General features: G+C 39.7%; 1 protein-coding gene across 1 annotated transcript; it reads left to right on the plus strand.

The window, feature by feature from the left end:
- The first annotated feature begins 3,125 nt into the window (after nt 1–3,125).
- Nucleotides 3,126–17,718, plus strand: ccdc138 (coiled-coil domain containing 138). Its single transcript, XM_084362148.1, has 15 exons — nt 3,126–3,324; nt 3,767–3,848; nt 4,009–4,123; nt 4,213–4,310; nt 4,638–4,801; nt 4,989–5,126; nt 5,286–5,405; nt 6,217–6,294; nt 6,492–6,608; nt 7,446–7,598; nt 7,751–7,867; nt 9,711–9,924; nt 12,407–12,580; nt 16,102–16,240; nt 17,091–17,718. The coding sequence occupies exons 1-15, from the start codon at nt 3,244–3,246 to the stop codon at nt 17,215–17,217; spliced, it is 1,917 nt and encodes a 638-aa protein (XP_084218274.1). The 5' UTR covers nt 3,126–3,243; the 3' UTR covers nt 17,218–17,718.
- The last annotated feature ends 1,781 nt before the right edge of the window (nt 17,719–19,499 follow it).

Here is a 19,499-nt window from a genome sequence, read left to right on the forward strand (position 1 = left end):
ACAAAACAATCTCAATCTCAGAGTAAATGGACTTTGAGTTCAGACTGTTTTGTCAACATATTCATGGTATTTATTGTTAAATAATGCAGCACAAGTAAAAGCAAGGTTCCCTGCAAGTATTCTTTTTTGACTGCTTGCACTAAACGCCTAAACTTTAAGGAATGCCAGTGGAAATACTTGACACATGACTTTATGCAACGACACACAGGAAACATTGTGGTGCCACTTAGCAGGAAATTTAGCCAACAAATCAACAACACATCTCCTTCAATCCTAAATATTTATGAGAATAACCCTTTATTGCCTGCATTGCCTGGGTAGTTTAGCTGCTTTTATTATTGATAGAACAAGTTATTCTGTGTTAATGTGACTTCAGTATATTTTGGCCAACTAATTACTTTTTAGCAAGAGTTCTTATGGTAGGGTTGTAAACGGTACCCAAAACTCACAATTAAGTAAAAGTAAAAAAAGATGTCATGTCAAAATATAACTTTGGTTAACTTGAGTAAAAGCCTTAAAACCTAAGTATCTAATATAAAAGTGAAGTAAAGGTATGTGACAAAATGTATACTGCTCTGTCAACAGTAATTTTCTGGCAATAAAAAGTACATGTAAAAGTAAATTAAACATATATTTACATGTAGGTATACACATCGTATGCACTTGGGGTTGACCGATTATCCAATGGGATGTTCAGCATTTTTCTTGTTATCAGATTATATTATTTTAATCCGATTGCAGATACAAAAATTACATTTATTTAAAAAATGCACTACTTTGGCTGTGATGAAGCCTTCTACAAATTAATTAATGACTTAAGCTATCAAGTAAATGTGGTGGAGTAAAAAGTGCAATATTTGTCAAAGTATAAAGTAGCAGAAAATGGGAATACTCATGTAAAGTACATAAAATTTGTACCTAAATACAGTACTAGAGTAAATGTACTTAGTTACTTTCCATCACTGGTAAAATAGTGTTGCCATTTTCCTGCCAAACATCTGCTACCTGATGATGGGTCAAGCACACAGATGTAGTCGATTTAAAAAAAACAAAAAACAGCTTTCAATTGGAGGTGAGAGGTAAGTTTGTGATGCTGCAGCCCCCTCTACAGGTAGACAAATAGAAGTACACATGCTTCATAGTCAGAGAAGAAGAGAAGTCTGTGTTGATGTTTGCCTTCAACAAAACTTCTACCTTCAGACCCCAACAAGAAATGAATGAGACTTCACAGCTCCCTCTAGAGGCATAAAGGGCTTTTTACAACTTGAAGACCTGTAGAAGAACTGATACTGTCCTCTGCTGGCCACGGCTATAAATACATGCTGTAATCAGTTTGCCTGCTGTTAAAACATACTAGCTTTATATTAGTCATTGTTAACGGCGTTATATTGTGTTAACAGCGGTGTCATTCAGTCCGTCTTTTCTAATTTGGTAATTCATATCTTATGCCACCAAACCTGATTAGGAAATCCGTCAGTGCGGCCGGACGACAGAGACACTGAGTAATACGGCACTAGGTTAAATACCTATTTTTCAGGCCAGCGTGCTGCCTTCTGTGATGGCCGAGCGGTTAAAAGCATAGATATATATAAAGGCTTTATATATATATCTCTATGGTTAAAAGTAGGTGTAAGTTCGTTCGTCTCTTGTACGCATGCGCACAGCCTCTGAGATACAGAGGATGCAAGTTCGCGTCCACACGAGTACGAGTCCGTTTCTAGCTACAAGCTGTGCAGTACCTGCTTAGGTTGCCTGCGCTGTGTGATGACCCCTCCCACTGTATTTATGTGATTCCTTGTGTTTTTACCTGTTCCTGTATTAAAGTGTTCTGAGTGACTATATTCAAGTTTAATGTTGTGCTATTATGAGGCTAATCATCGTTATGGATCCAATTTAGGTATTTACATAATTAATTAAAATGCTAAACTGCTATCGTTTCTCCATTTCAGACATGACAGCTCACTCTAATATGTGGTTCCTTCGTAGTTGTGAAGTGTAAAGGGTGACAGTCATACATAGGCTATGCTATAGGCTGAATGTGTTGTGACGATTGATTGATTGGTTGATTGATAGATATGCATTTGTTGTAATTAGGTACAATCAGAGCATCTACAGTGTCTTCTTGCTCCCACCAGGGGGCACCAAAGCCTAACAAGTGTAAATCTGAGGGTCTTCACTCACTGGCTTCAATATGTTTGTATCTGTGCACATAAAAAAAAACTAATTTTCGAAAACTGTATGTAGATGGTATGGCTCGATTGATTAACTATGATCAGTTGCAATATTCAGCATTTTTCTCACAATGGGGGGGAGTTCACTGAAGACTCGGTGCTGAGGCAGAGAGGTAGGGGTACAGCCTCAGAGGAGCCGGTGTCGTGCCAATGTAGGTGTCCCCGACAGAAACTGTTTCCCCTGGCCGCGGGAGCGCGCATTCACTCAGCGAAGGCTAACTAACAACAATTGCATTGTTTAATTCAGTGTTCTGGTGTTGTAATTATCTACGAGGTTTTGCAACATGGCCCACCCATCAAAATAAATGCTTTTATTCTTTTGTACGTCGTAACGTCGTACTACGTACTGAACGGAAAAACCAAGGCAATAATTTTGTCATGTGATTGACATATAACACGCTGTAATTCAAGTCCTGGTATGGAATTTGTCGAACTAAATAAACGTCGATATCCAAAATCAAGATCACTGTGATTGTTTTCTGGCTTCAATTACATCTATTAAATCTACTTCACTCGAAATGTACTATAATGGACAGATGAAGCCTGACCTTTGAATGATTTATTTTATGTGTACTTCAGATACTACTCTATAACCTCTGTGATTATTAACAAGTTTCTTCTCTTCTAGCCAAAGATATGGGGGGAAACATATTATTTCAGACTGTTTACCTGCCAGAATTTGTATCCCCCCCTCAAAATGGACAGATGAAGCCTGACCTTTGAATGATTTATTTTCTACTTCAGATAGGCTACTACTCATTAACCTCTGTGATTATGAACAAGTTTCTTCTCTTCGACACCTGGTCGCGGTGAAGTAGAGTAACACCGGAAGTTAGAGTTTCAAAATACTTTGTTATATCGCGAATACACTATCCTCATTCATGAAAATGGCTTTTAATCTGAAAGTGTTTACCGGAAGTTGATTGTATGCTGTGATTATTGATTCTCTTGACTAAACTCTGCGGAGTTTATCAACATTAAAGCTAACATTAACGTAACAGTTACAGTAGCCATGAACTTGCGGTTTAAAGACACCGATGTGGCGGATACGGTGGAGAAGCTGAAGCAGAAGTATTTGGAGAGAAGGAAACAGGTTTGACAACTTAAACAACTTCCAGACGGACCTCAGCGTGTCTGGTAACTGCACTGTGACAACGCTCTCCTGTAGAAACAGTGGCGAGTTAGCTGCCTTACATTTGCATTTTTCTGTCAATGGTCCAACCGTGTGATTGATTAACCACAAACTAAAGCTAAGTTAGCCGTAGCCTTTAGCCTAGCTTACCTCCACACTGAAACGTTCCTGCCGTTGCCTAGCTACGTCGCCATGTCTGTTTAGCTAACTTCTCCTGTATCCTGTCAGCTGCATGAAAAAGCTCCATGTCAAAGCATGAATGAAACAAAAACCTAAGTACGTTATATTGCGTCGGGTCTAACTTGTTTCTAACTTTCACGTAAGCGCTTGTTGTCTTAAGTTCAACGTTGAATGCAGTTGAATAATGTCGTTGTCTGTTGTACTATGTTGCTCTGATTTACAGTTGGCACCGTCAGAAGACGTGACCCGAGCAGCCACTTCACAGGAGGTCCACAGAGGTCCTTCGCATGCTCAGACAACCTCAGGTTCTTCACTGACTTCTCTAACAAGTCTCTCATAAAATGCACATATATTTATAACCACTAATATTTCACTTGGAGGATCTTTTACAGTACAATACATGTTTAAAAGTAATGGATGCTGACACGTTGAATGCCTAACATTGCTTTATGCTCACTATTTTAGAGGCTGTACAAAGGCAAATTTCTGCTGACCGATCCAAACGGCCAAGCAAAGAGTTGAAAAGCTATGACAGAGCTTTACATGAGCTGTTCAAAGCAGTTACCCACCATCCTAACCAGTACGTCTAATGAGATAACTCCTACAAATACCCCCTTTTTTGAGATGATTGTTATGCCAAGATCAAAACTTGTTGCTATCTTTTCTCAGGTTTGCCAGCGATTGTAGTCTACAGGGCAGTGATGACTCGAGTGGGGACTCCACCGCTGCCCCTCTTCAGGACTCTCAGCTGATGTTTACAGAAACAGGTGTGTGTGTCAGAGCCAGAAAAGAGAAAAGAGTCAGAAGAAGTCGCCACCCTATAGCAGACTTAAAGTAGTAGATGCTGAAATAATTTCAGGGCTCCTGCTTCCTGAGGAAAATTCTTTGAAGCACAGACATGTTGATATGATTGTAGTTTGAAAATGAATGACCTGGACAAGATCATGAATAATGAAACAGGCCCTGGAGTTCTTGTTATTTATTTACTTAATTTCCTGTTATTGCTGGGATTTGTGACTTCCCCTAATAGCCTCTGTTATAGGTAGATGATAAGCTAGCCTCGGGCTTACCTCTATTATACCTCATTCCTCCAGATGTGACCTTGCCTTCCTGTCTGCTCGGCAGCCCTGGGTCCTTGGAAACTGAGACTGACGGGAGGTTACAGAGAGTTCGACAGCTCCCTGACTCGTGCCGTTCCTCTTCCTTAGTACTAGCAGAGGTGTATCAAGAGATGATGACCATCTACGAACAACTAAAGGTGAGAGAGCAGAACTATTATAACAATGGTTCATCAGCATATCCAGATGAGGGAAATACAAAGTTAGAGGATACCTACAGTTGGTTGTCTGGGGTCAAATGCTAGTCTGGGTTACAATATAACATATAAAATAAAGTATAGTAAGATCAATGAATGTGTATGTGTTTGTATGTGTGTGTGTATGCAGACGGAGCGACAAAGTCAGCAGCAGTGGGAGAAGGAGCTGCAGGAGCGAGAGATGAAGCTGAAGCAACAGGAGGAGGCTTTTGGGAGGCTTGCCGGGCTGGAGGAAATGCTTCACACTCGGATACTAGCTGTGGAGGAGGTCAGACACACAGAAACATCCATCCAAATCCAATAAATGCACTAATTAAACGCATCAAACAAGCCAATTTCATTTCGGATGCGGTGGACTAAATAGGGTATTGTACCACTGAAGCGTTTGTTGGTCATTGTGTGTGAACATGTCTGTATGTGTCACCAGAAACACGTGCGAGAGGTGAGCCAGCTGCAGCATCTTGTACGGGAGAGAAGCAAGGAGAACAGGAGGCTCAAGTCCAGCTTCGACACCATCAAGGAGCTGAACGACAACACCAAGAAACAGGTTAAAAGAGTTCACATACAAGCCGTGATTGTCTATTGGTGTTTTGTGGGTATCTCCAAAGTTTGATAGAGTCTCACAAATCTCTACATTCAGTATTACGCAAGGGCTGAAATACTGCAGTTTCTTAAATGAGCAAACATTTCGAGAAAAGCCAGCCAACTCCCGAATACATTGATTTTGACCAGCAATTCTACAGATATTAAAACATTTCTTTCATCTGATAAAAATAAAACATGTGCGTTTAAGTCTGAGTTGGTTAGTTAGTTAGTTAGTTAGTTGATGGTTGGTTTTTTGTCCAGTGCTAAAGGGTTAATAGCATTTAAACAGCAGGCTTTATGATCTTTCGGGCTGAAAATGAAGTCCTGTATGTTTTTTGCGTTGAAAGTAATATCCCAAGTGACCGAGCCTGACATCCACCCAATGTGTCAAAAAAACAGCCAATGTGTGAGTGTGTTTTATTCATTTTTTTCCTTAAAAAAATAAAAATAAATAACAGATAGAAGGTGTCACTTCATTAATAGTGGAGGAGGAGTAGGAGGCTCATACTGAACAGTTAGTACCTTAGACCACAGGAGGGCGCTATGACATAACCCTCTCGTGTTGTGTTGAACAATACAAAAATCACTGAATCTGCTTTTGTTTTCTTGTCTGTTAGGAACTTTTAAGTGTTTTGCTGCTATGGAGCCTAAAAAAAAAATCCCATCTGAAAAAGTGTGCAGATTTGTTTATGTGGAATTAACAAAATACAGCCTGTTTTTCTAGACAGTGGCCCTGCATGGCAGACTGACATCCACTGTTTTTAAATCAACAGTTGGATAAAATCACTGAACAGAATAAGAAGCTAGAGAGCCAGTCCAAGAGGGTGCAGGCTCGACTTGAGAACCTACAGGTAAGAGCATAGTAACCAATGTGTTTTTTATAACTAGAGTCAAGTACATTTTTCTGTTGAAAGACCTTAAGTTCTGACATTCTAGCTGTCAATCATAATCAATATTTTCTTATAGCTTAAAAAGTGTTTTTTTGTCTCTAATGTGTTGAAAAGCAAATGTTCTTTCATACAGTCGTTCATTGACTTATTGCTTTCAGAGAAAATACGAGCACAGCATCACATCAGGAGGCTGTCAAAAAAGTGTTAAGAGCAAAGAGTGTGTTAAACCAACCAAAACGGAGAAAATCGCTGCCTCTGGAAAACCCAACAACAAGGTACTTTGACACCCCTCTTATTGTGCTGTGTTGTGCATGTTTGTTTCCAGTCAAATCTTTTACCAATCAGTAGGATTTACTCTAATTAAGGCCGCATTACTTAATTTGTTTTCGTGTGCTTGTCAGAAAACACAGAGCACATCATTTAGCATTGTTTGACACATTTAACAAGCTCATTTACACATTTCCAAGCTGGAAACAGTAAAGCTCTTCTTCTCCACAAACCACACTCGTGCTGCCAGCTGACATGATAAATCATAGTTTGTGATTTTATTATGTTATCATCGCAGTTGTTGATGAAGATGAATTATCAGTGGATGCAGTCGAGCTCTGAGCTCAGTTGATACAGCTGCCCTTGTCATTTCAAGGGTGATTTTTTTCCTTTCCTTATTCAGAGAACATTGACGGAGCCAAACTTTCATTTCATTATCATACTTCTTCACACTTTTATTAACACCTTGAGGCACCCCAGTAAAATCACAGTCATGATGTAATGTTCACACTTCCCTGAGTATGCCTGTGTGTCCCACAGCTGAACTTCAGATAGATGCAGTCATGAATTCTAGAGACGTTTCTGTAAATCCTGACTTCTCTGCATCACTTAGGAGCTCATGTTTTACCCTGTGCACGACAAGTCATAGACGATGTGAACCTTACAGATAATTATGGTCAAATTCAACAAATCAAATGCAATTCAAAGTGCTTCACAATTCATTAATAAACGTAGAATTCACACCAAAAACCCCCCACAAAAAGTTAATTGAATAAGATGGCAATAAAAGAAAAAAAGTTGACAATATAATTTAACTGTTATATTTTTCACCCTCCGTCTTTCAGGGCAGCTCCAGTCCTGCTCCTCCAAAGCTCCTGACTCTTCTGATGGACTGGATCCTTGATGGACAGACGTTCTCATCAGTAGCAACAAACCAAAGGAAAGGAATGGGCGAGTGTCTTCCTCCAGAGGTCCTTCTCAACGAGAGATGCCTTAAGGTGTAGTGTCAGTGTGATCTCTTGGTTTTAACTACTTAACTACTTCAATGCATATTTTGGTGCCCATGATAACAAAAGAGCCAAAAGTCAAGACAAACACAAATATTTTTGTTGTCGTCAAAGTTGCAGATAAGTTATTTCTGGTCCCTCAGGTGCTGCCGCTACTAGCAGATCAGCTTCATCTCACTCCTACATCAGAACCTGACCTCCTCCTGCACCTTCTACGCCTCATCCACTGGGCTTTGAGACACATGGACAACAGTGCACAGGTAAAGATGAGGTATAATTGTTCCTGAGGCTAAACTGAGCTGTTACAGGATGCATCAAAGAACATACATCACAAATACAATAGCAGTGTGAGGTATGTATGTTAATTTGCCTCATTGACTTTAGTTTTCAAAGACTTCCACTGAAGAAAAATTGGATTTTAGGACGCATTGGTTGAAATTGTGACCATTTAAAGATGTTTACAACCTTTTCAGCTGGCTACTTAATCAATCTTCAATTGTAAAGAAATCAAATTTATCCTGAAAAAAGTTGGATACAGTATCCGATTTCAAGAGTCTCCATCTTGTTTTGTATTTATCCTGTTCAACAGTAACAACACGGGGGAGGAAGAACAGAGATACACGATATATTGTATTTTGAGTCTATAAATAAAATATTGACCTGCTACAAAATCCATATTATGCCTCCCTAGAGATTGTGGTCTCTGGCCTGCACATTCCCTAATTACTGTAAATTGGTCCCAAGAGAATAAGTGAGCAAGAGATGTGTGTTATTCTACAGAAAGCTGCTAGCTCACTTTCACAACATCATGCAGCAGAAATCAAACACAATGCACAGCTTTCCCTCGGAGCCACACATCAGACAAGTCCACATGCACTTCAAGTAGGGAATATCCACTTTATCGCTACATCTCCCCTCGCAGCACGGCGGGCTTTAATGTTTGGAGGCCCTGTCGAGTTCCATCTTGTGTTCAGATGACAAGTGTGGTTATCTGAAGTCCCCTCTGTGTCTGACTGCATGTTGAACAGAGACTAGGCATCAAAACAGGCTGTCCCTGTCTCCGTTACTTTGATAAGAATATGTGTCCCACTCCATTATACAGCCACATGGCCGTGAATCCCTCCAGAGCCCACCATGACAAATATTGAACATCAGCAGGTTTCTGGTTAAATTGGAGACAGGTGATGAGACAATTGTGCCGTTTCTCAATCTCACTTTTAATGCTTATTTTATTGTGAAGGTCAAATACAGGCATCCAGCCTTTAGCCCTTACTATCAGCTTATTGTCCAATAATCAGAAAAGTGGTAGCAGTTGTTTCATACTTAAAAATAAAAAAAGAGTCCCAACACATTGAAACAACAGAGAGTTCCCGCAACCCTTGGTTTGAAGTGTGCCTCTGAAAAACCTCAATTTGGAGCGCCATGTATCCCTTACACGCCTCTCTATCCCAACAAGAATTGGGACATCGTACCCCCAGACACAAATGCAAAACAGAGGAGTAGTGGCAAGGAGTGTAATGGGATTGGGCCTTAAACTCCTGCCTTCACACTATGTTCCTGGCCACCATATTCTCTACCCACAGCTTCCAACTTCCAAACATCAGTCTTCTTCCCCAGTCCTGCCGCAGGGTGCTTGGCTCCCCCCGTATATGTTTGTCAGGCCATGTCATATCTGCTCTGTGACATGCTTGATGCTCAACTGGAATCACATGCTGCCTTATTGCTGCAATATGTGCTGAATTTTAAGACGAAAGCCAACCACTATTGGGCCACAGTGCATTAATGGAAGAAGGGAGGCAACTTAGGATCTGGGTCCCTATGAAGAGAAGGAGTTTGAAAACCACCCGCTCTTTACTGCTTTGGAAATACATAAATCTTGGATAGTAGCTGTAGTTTACTGTGCTGATTTATTGGCTCCATCAGTTATTCAGAGAAGAAGCCTGCTGGCTCCCGGTCAGGGTGACGTCGTATTTTCTACACCGGTGTTTGATGAAGATCATTGTAGGCATATCATTCCTAGTTATATAACTAAAGTAACTGAGTGCAGGCACAGTCATGAATGTGCAATGACAAATGTGTGTCTGTATCTGACTATCTGCACAGCACGTAGCACTATCTGCCACTCTGCAGCGGATAGGAGAGGAGGTATCAAAGCCACCAACCCAGTTAACGGCGGCTACATATGAAGATCCAGTCGTGTCAAAGTGCTGCGGTGGGGCAGTGGGTGGAGTCTGCAGGAGCTGGCCCCTTTACCGCAGCCCCTGTCCTCACACACGCATCCTCTGCACCCTCATCATCCTCCGTACTGTCACACAAGGTAATAGTGCTGAACAGGCATACTGTATCTAAAGAGCTATACTTGTAAACAGGTGTTAAATTATGAAGATAAAGCAGGATAGAAGGTTTAGGATAACGAATCAGGGTTAGTGTCAGAAAAAGTGACAAATTACCAAATTTTCCTGAGGTAAAGGGGACATCTTGGATATTACAAAATTTGATTTGCAGCATTATGATACAGAGAAAAGCAATAAATCCTCACATTTGAGAAACAGGAACCAGCGAAAAATGTTTGCCTGTTAAATGGCTGAAATAGTTTATTGATAATAAATATTGGCTATTAATTTTCTGTTGATCAACAAAGCGATGAATTGCCAAATTGTCTCAGCACTAGAATCAGTTCTTGTCTATAGAAAGCTATTACACACTGGTATACTACACTATTAATAATACTATTCATCCATTTATTACACCTATTTTTTATATTTCATTTTTCTACTGCTGGAGTCAAAGACAGAATTTAAGTGAAAAATGTTTTTGGCTTAAAGAAAACAACAGACATAAAGTGAGAAATAAGTAGTTATGACTTTGTTGTGTCTATGATTGATTTGTGACAGATACTTGATCTTACGTGTGCAATTTTAAGTGCATAAATTCAACTGTCAGTAAAGGAGAAAAGAGACACTTTTGGAAACAATTTTAATGTGGTGTGCAACTATGTTACTAAGCCAAGAAGACCTTACAAAGGAAAAAGATGAGGGAAAGAAGTTATTCTGGATAACGATGAAACATTTTAGAAATGCTTCTCATGACTCACTTCTTATTCAGATTACACTCAGTGCAGGTTTAGTTATAAGAAGTTGGTTATCTAAAAAGCAGAGTTTCTACAGAAAAAAGATTGCCTAGCAGAGGTATACTGTGTTAGTAGATCACTGATATACGCTGTCACACGATTATTCAATTCCTTATAAACAGGGAGGAGGGCCTTGAATAGCATCCTGAATTTAATCGTCCAGTGAAGTGACATCAAAACCAGGGTGATACTAGAGTGATATGAGGTCTTAGTGACTAGTCTTGCTGTAGAGTTTTGGCTAACTGTAAGGCGGTAATCACGCTTTGGGTTATACAGGAATAAAGAGCATTGAAGTCGTCTAAGCGAGAGGATTTGTTTATGAAATTTTATCTGGTGGTCAAAAATGACGCATAGGTTATTGGCAGACGAGCACCATCATCAGGTTAACATTCAATATTTTTCCAGTGCTTTTGGTTTGTAAGATAATCTCCAAACTCCCAACTGCCCTAGCTGAACTTTGTGTTTAGTTAGAAACTGTTTATTGTGGAGGTGCCACACTTCACCTTAAAAAATGAGCATGTTGCATAACACTCAAATAGATTATTACATTTTTTTAAAATAATATTTGACCTATTAAGCCCCAGAGAAATAGTGCATTGGAGCACTAGTTATCTAGGAACAAGATTGATTACAAGATGAGATGCATCATTGCAAAATCGGGGAAATAGAAATGTTTTTATAGCTTGGAGAAGTAGAGACAAACAGTCAAATCGGCCGCTCGTATGGAAATATGTTGCACTGCAGATCTTTGGACCCCTACTCATGTCTATCTTAAAATGTTGTTTTCATTACAAGGAGCATTACCCTCACGGAGCAGCTCGTCAGGCTTCAGGCTCTCAGTCTTGCTCCTATAAAATATTTGAAAAGGGCAAGAGGCTTTTAGCTAGACCCAAATCTTCCTCCCTGGCCTTCCACACTATAAATCTTAGTGCAGTCAGTGGGTGCAGCCTATATATCCTGACATATTTTATGAAACTCTCCTCTGAACTGACCTTCCATCTGCTCATAATGCTTCAGGGCTCCCTCAGTATGTCTCTATATAGACTATCTTCTGTCAGTCTGCTCACCAGGTTTGCTTTCTTCCCTTGCCTGGATTGACATAAAACCAGATTGGAAATAATGGGGAGATGTTTCTTCCCTCTCTTATTATCTGGGATTTTACACATAATAGGTACCATTCTGAGACGAACTAACCAAACTCAGTCGAAAATAAAAAGACAGCTTTTATCCCATGTCAGGATGTATAAATCCAGCACTTTTAGACATTCGAAAAGCATTTTCTCAGAACTTTAGAATTTCTCAGAACTGTTTGAGATTGTCACACATCATATTTTGGACTTTGTCAGGCATAAGTGGTTTTGGACCTGAATAGTGACTGCAGAAGAATGACATGACAGAATTGGCATTAAGGCCAAAGTACAGTGATGGAGTGTGAGAAAGAAAGGAAACAGCGGATAGTGGGGATCAGATGGGAAAGGGTAGATGGAGGACAAGTTTCCTGTTACAGAACAGGTCAGATGCTGATAAAAATGTATCGTACAAAGATGAGATTAGAGCTTAATCAATAAGTTGATCAAAAGAATTAAGTCAGCAACTATGTTGTTAAAGTCCTTTTTCAAGCAAAGAATCATGTATCTCTGTATTTACATACGTCTGTCTGTCCTTTCAGCTGATGTACTGGCCCAGGCTCTGGACAGTCTCCATACTGAGCTGATGTCTGAGGAGAGCCGAGGCCTATTCATCCACTATGGAGGAGTGTGTGTGCTGCTGTGGATGATTCGTGCTGGTCGTGGGGGTCTGAACACACCCGTAGACATCCTGATGCAGCTAACTGAACAGTCCTGTAAGTAGGCATGCGTCTCATGACTATAGTAGAGAACCCATCACCTGTGTATCATTTTGAGACTGGACCAAGTGTTTCTTTTTACACAAGTTATTCCTTCTTGAAATTGTACATGTCTTTAGTGCATTTAAGGTAATAATGACATAATCTTAAAAGGCCAGTTTGTTTTTATTATAATAATTCGAAACTCAAATAGGTATAAAAACACAAATAGGAAGAACTGTTCTAGTTTTATGTGTTAAAATAGACATAAATATAGTTTCTCAAATCAGTTAAACATAAATAGGCCTTGTCTTAAGAAACAACAAAAACAAAAGGAAAAGGTCTCCTGTTTTCCTCCAGATTTCCTGGTTATAAAGATGTTTACTCTGCTTTAGTGTTTATATTATATATTTTTTGCACAATAACATTAGTAAACTGGCTGATGTACCAGTTTCAGAGGCACTGAGGGAGTCCAAATGAAGTCAGGGTACATCTCTGAACATTAGAAGCAGAACAATTTAAAGTTAGAAACTTTAAAACTATAGCAACACTTCTTTAGTTATCAGTTTTTTTGTACATTTGTATATTCAGATCAGTGAATGGCAAAGCGATATATACTATATATATAGACTATAGTTAAATTTCCAGCCTGCCATAGTACATCACTGGTGACCTCAAGATCTTTATGAATATACAGTTCACTTTGCTCACTCAAACCGTCTGTGGGTGATGTAGCCTTGAAAGCTGCTGTGATCCCTCTTCTAGCCCAGATTTATATACTGTCTTTACTATCACTATTCACTTTGATTTATACCAGCTCCTCCTGCCACATCATCCTCACATAAAAGACCACATGTGGAAAGTAACGGTCTCTCTGAGCTCACATCCATCATAAGCACAGGTCAGGCAATAGATTGGGAAGTTGTGGTCATAAAACGTTGGACCTTCACCACCTCCTGGCCCTTTTTATAGGAAGACTTGACAGAGGAGGGAACAGCTGCAGTGTGTTTCCATAGAAGGGCAAGGTCAGCAGGGTTATAAGCCATATCATTTAAGACTGCTGTTTGCTAATACACAGCAGAGCAATATGCTGGAGGCGACTGGGGCTGGGGCTGTGTGTGTGTGTGTACGTACATACAGTTGTGTGTTTTAAGGGGACTGTAAGTCTAGCAAGACTTGCTAATTATTGTGTTTTACAGGCAGTAATGAGGGGAGACGGAAAGGGGTGAGGAAGAGGGGGAGACAGGTTTACACCTGAAGGTTGCCTATAAAACAAAACAAAACAAAAAGGTGTAGCTGTACCCAAAACACACACACGTCTGTGGTCACAGTGCGACAACCTGGCTGCTCTGCCAGCTACACAACACATCTTCTTAATAGCACATTTGTGGATCACAAAAATGCTGTCGGCCACCTCAGCACACACTCAGTAACAGTGTTTTACTGGCTTTGACTGATGTCTGGTAAACAGTGGGTGTGTTCACTACCAAACATTACCAAACACAGTATATTTAACTTCCATGGTCACATATGGACCTACTTGTGTGTGTTTGCATTCTTTTCATGCTCGACACGGTACTGAAGTGTTTGTTGTTCCATGTTTCGAAGGTTGCAGGTTAAAAAGAAAAACTCTGACCTAGTAAAATTACTTTAAACAAGGTTTATACTATTTGACGTGATCCCACATCGCCTATATTGTCAACCATCAAGTATTTGTCTGTATTTCTCTGTCTCCATCTGTATCCATATAGCCACATATACCATACTGTATGTATAGATTGTAGCACATGTTACAATAATAAAGACCCATCAGAAGACTGGGCAGTGTGAGCAGAGGTGCTGCACACGTGTCAGGCTGGAGATATACTTGCTGTTTAACCTCAGACATGGACAACGTGCTTATTATATCTTGTGGACACGTCACATTCATATATGAAGAAGTGCACAAACAATGCTCCATACACGCAAGATAGCTGAGTCAGCCATCATGCACCTGCAAACGTGTTGTTAAAGGAAATATATCTCCGGCCTTATACTTAAGATACATTATTAATGCCTCTGAAACCGATAAGATGTTAGTGCCAGTTGCAAGTAATATAATAATTGAATTATGATATTAATAAACTAAGGACCCACCCAACTGATATGTCATATCTTTCTAAATGATTCTCACTCTGGTCTGGACATTTTTGAAAAATTTAAATATATGTATTGTCAGGAACAATGTGTCAAGAATGCCCACAGAATGAAGTCATCACCTGAAGCCCTTAAAACCCACTGTACACTGCCTGCTCAGCGAAAACAGACACAGTTCACAACAAACTGGTAAACATGGTATTATATGCCAGATATTTCCCTCAGCAGCTGGTAGAGACCAAAAACAGAGCTGAAAGGAAAGTCAATATGGATATGAGTTGGACTTCCAGCACAGATGCCAGAATAAAATGTCGGCAGTTAACATTTCCGCAAACCACCAAAGTGTTCATATTTGTTCAGGTCATAGGGTACGTACCATATTCACATTTCTACAAAATGTGTCTTATCACATTTACATTACATGTATATGACCTGACATTAATATCAAGAGGTGGAGGGGATGGTGGCGACCAAACTCTTGTGCCTAAACCTAACAAAATGTGCAAGAAGTACTGTAAAATGTTGAAAAGACATTGTTCAGGTTGACGTCGGTATTGTGAATTGTATTTAGATGTTTTATAACCTTGAGATGGAGTGATGTAATTGCTGGAAGCAAGACTGACCAAACTGTCCTGTCCTGCTTTATCCTTCTCATGCTATCAGATTCTACCCGTCTTATCCTTTTCTTATCTGAACCTGATCCTACTCTTCCCTGTCCAATCTTCTGCTGTGATTTATTGCCAGCAGAACCTCTGTACCAGCCAAAAAGTCCCTCTGTGCCTCAGATTGTATTCCCTCACCCTTGTGCGTGGTCTAAGCCAGTGGAGAGTTAGTTTTTGAAGGAGTAGGAATGTGTCTTTAGCAGAAACAAATGTTTATTTACCAGGAACTGACTAATTTTAGGACTTCATAAGGGCCACATTTGCTTTTACTCATTTAAAAATGTGCTGTTCCCATCTGTGAGGATTGATGCTATTGTCCTTTTTTTGTTTCATGTGTGTGTGTGTGTGTGTGTGTGTGTGTGTGTGTGTGTGTGTGTGTGTGTGTGTGTGTGTGTGTGTGTGTGTGTGTGTGTGTGTGTGTGTGAAGTTACGGTTTCATGAAGGGGAAGGTCAGAGTTAACATTGACAATGTGGAAGCTCTTCCAAAACCAATCATCGCAGAGTCACTTTGACCAGCATATGTGTCCCTGTCTAACTGCTTTTGATTGTTAAAGGGATTTTCATGGTTTGTTTGTGCCTCCATGTCGTTTTCATTTCTGTGCAAATCCGGAGAGCATGGCAAAATTATGTAGACAATCTCTTCAAAGGGTTTAACGTCGAAGAACAATGTGTTGTTCATTGGAGAAATTGTTTTAGTAATATCCTACTTTCCTTGCTCCGTTTGCGTTTGTGTGTTTGTAGGCTACCTTAATGCCTTCTTGGATGCGTGTAGCTGTGAGGAGTTTTTCCGAACAGCCTCTCAGCTACTTAAAAATCCTCGTCTGGACCTCACGTCGCTGGAGAAGCTGTCCATCCTTCTGCAGAAGCTCTCAAGTATCAGGTAGACAAAATCATACACTGAACAGAAATGTACATGCCTCTGATCATGGGTGGGAAGTACCCGCATGCTTAGATATAAACCTTGGCTAAATCAAGTTTCTACGAGAGCCGTGTATTTATTTGAGCTTTTTGCGTACTGTCCAAAATTAAATCCACACCATCAAAGCTACTGGAAATCTTTCATCATGCAAACAGCCATATGAATACAAATATTGGTCACTGTGGTCCAGACTTTTATATCTCAACTATTGGATGGATTGTTGAAAAATGTTTGTGCAGACAATCATCTTCCCCAAATGCTGAATCCTGATAACTCTGGTGATCCCTGACTTTTCCTCTACCACCACTACATCTGGAGAAGTTTAGTAGAGTGTATTTCCTGGACTCAGCATATCATTAGGGTTGGGTTGATGTCCCCTCAGTGTTGCTGATTAGCACACCACTGCAATCTTTGCTATTTCCCATATCTGCTCTGATGGCAACCTCCAATTGTCTCATCCAGCCGAGAAAACCGTCTCCCATCACTCTTTGCTCTCCGTCTCTGCCACCCGTATCCGTAACTTAGCTTTGTTCAGCCTCAGAAGCTCGAATCAAAGTTAGCTGGTTAGCTATAATGAGGAAGCTGAGCTAAGAAATTCAAATAACAGTGTCAGGGTTGAAAAAAACACAGATGGAAGGTCTTTTAAATCATGATTCAATTAAAAACAAAAGCTGAACTGATGAAGGAAACATTGGCACTAAAAACTTCTTCTGTTTGTGACTTCTAACTTTTAAACTTCCTTCCTGTTGCCTGTAGTACAGTGTGTGACTCACTCACGGGGTTTTGTTGCATTTCTTTGATTTTTTTTCAGGAAGAACCGCCGTCTGTTTGAACTGTCCTCCCTCCACCTTCAGATACAAGAACTTAATCACAAAACCGACCACACGCACACCTTCCTCTGCCTCAACCTCAGGTCCATCATGCACAACCTTAAATAACACACACACTCACATCTGTTTCTCTGCCTGATGTTGGATTGAAGGTCTCTGTATAAAATCAGACTTTCTTGCTAGTTTAAAGATGACTTGCCTTGTATTTCAGGCCTTCAGCACGTTGTCGGGTCTTTCATATGTGCGCAAACTGTAATTACCATATTTCCAACTGTTCAGTACTTCAAGGCTCCATCCTACCTCAAATAATAAGCAGACACACATTCCTTATTTATTTATTGCTCTGTTTTTGAAGTTCTTTTGTCTGTCAAAAGTACTTTTTTTAATGTTGTGTATGTTTTGCTCTTTGTGACCTTACTGTTTTTTTACGCTCCACAATGTTAGTTTGACGTCTTGTCTTTTCTCCCTCTGCATTAACCCTCCCCTTTTGTTTTTAAATGAGTGTCATGCTTGCCAAGTGGCCTTAATGGGTGTCTGATGTGCTCAGAGGAAGAGACGCTGTGACTGTGAAGCTTTTTAATGGCAATAAACAAAAAGAACTGAAGGACATTACGATTGGACTGCATATGAAATGCTGAAATCCATATGTTTTGTATAAACATGTCTTATTTGTTTGTTCCAGAGCATGGGTGGGTTATGGGACTAATGGCCTCAGTATGGGACACGTTGGTGGTGTTGGTTGATGGAGGAGATTGGTCAGACTGGAACAATTACAGCCGATATTCAAAATGCACTCGTTGAAAACCCCTCAGAAGTGATGTGCTGCTCTGAATTTGAATGTGCTGCATCCAGTTTTTAAAGCATCCCAATTCTTAAAGTAAGTGCATGTTAGGTATTCTGCTAAACCGTTTCGGTTCAGGGTTCAAAGACGGTGAGTTTGAAAACCTTGCTGGTACAATGTGTCTTTGGATCTCATATTTAATGTAGAATATGGATCAAGTATGAAATAATACAGAATGAATTGAATTAATCATTCTTTATATGTTTTAGACACATTAATTGATAACAGGATAAAATCTCGACTTCAAGAAGGTTCAGACAAAACACATTATTTTGCCAGCCACTGGGTAGTGCATAGGAACAGCCGATAATCAGCCCGGCCGATTACCAGAGACGATATTCAGCATTTTTCCGATTATCAGTATCGGTGGGTTATTTTGTCTGGCTGCCGATGAAATAAAGTAATTTAAAACTGCAATACTTTGGCACTGATGCGGCATTCTCTGTCTGTAGTCACCACTCTGTGAGCTCACTCAGTGTCCAGCCCACAACACAAACTGTTTAGTTACACGTCACAGCTCATCAACAGTGAACGATCTGAATCTGCCAAGAGGAAATACAAAGTAAGTACTGCAAATGTATATCGGTTCCAAATATTGGCTACTAGTCTCCTTGAGTACTGATCGGTATCGGTCACTTTATATCAGGGTGCACATATTACCATTAACTAGTTGCCTTTTAGTATAAAGTTATAAGAGTTTTCCCTCATGACCACCAAATTACTGCTTATTTATAGTAAGTACTGAAGTTGTTGTCCTTGAATTACGACTTTAAAATGCTTTGCTTAGTATGGGCCTGAAGGTGGGAGTACCACAGAAACATTCTCCCTTAATAACACTTGTTGACTGTTAATAGTGTCGACATAACTCCAGATTCAGTCTTAGAACATGTTCCACATCCTAAAGTGAGGCCAAACTAATATGCATGCGAAGAAGGAAGTAGTTAATGGTTAATACGTGCACTCTAATATAAAGTGTTGCAAAGTATTTATTATCGAAGTGAACATAAGAAGCAAGAACAGCTTTCAATTGAGAAAGGAAACCTTTAAATAGAATAGAAAAGGCATGGCTTTTTAATTTTTTTTTAGTTTTTTACAATCTGTATCAGCTAATCTTAATTTATCAGATATATATATATTATATATTTAACAGTCAGTTTAGGGCTACATTTAAGGAAAATTAAACTGCATAGCGCGGTTTATAAAATGTCTGAAAATAGCAAAAACAAAATGTAGCATTGCGCATAAATCAAATAAATAATAATAATAAAACACTCATCCCTGGAAAAAAAAAAAACATTCAAGGGCAAAGATGTTTGAAATGAAATGTTCTGCCCAAATAAATGCCACCTGTTTTAGATATTTGAGCGAAAATGACTGAGTGATTGCAGATACTTGGGAACTGCACCAACATTACAGCCATAATAGAGCCAATGATGAAAAAGGGGACACATGGTGGTATTGGAATAAATGTTAAAAAAAATAGCATCCTACAGTCGAACTGCAACGGAAGAAAAGCAGCTTTGTAAATCACGCATCCTGAAAACAAGCT

This window comes from Pagrus pagrus (assembly GCF_965226575.1).
Source record: "Pagrus pagrus genome assembly, chromosome: 9".
In the NCBI taxonomy this organism is placed as follows: Eukaryota; Metazoa; Chordata; class Actinopteri; order Spariformes; family Sparidae; genus Pagrus; species Pagrus pagrus.

Bases quoted from the DNA above. Each gene is read 5' to 3' on its own strand.
- ccdc138 (XM_084362148.1), top strand. From the start codon at position 3,244: ATGAACTTGCGGTTTAAAGACACCGATGTGGCGGATACGGTGGAGAAG. The intron at 7,599-7,750 runs GTGTAGTGTCAG...CTGGTCCCTCAG, and splicing joins TCAACGAGAGATGCCTTAAG to GTGCTGCCGCTACTAGCAGA. The intron at 9,925-12,406 runs GTAATAGTGCTG...CTGTCCTTTCAG, and splicing joins CCTCCGTACTGTCACACAAG to CTGATGTACTGGCCCAGGCT.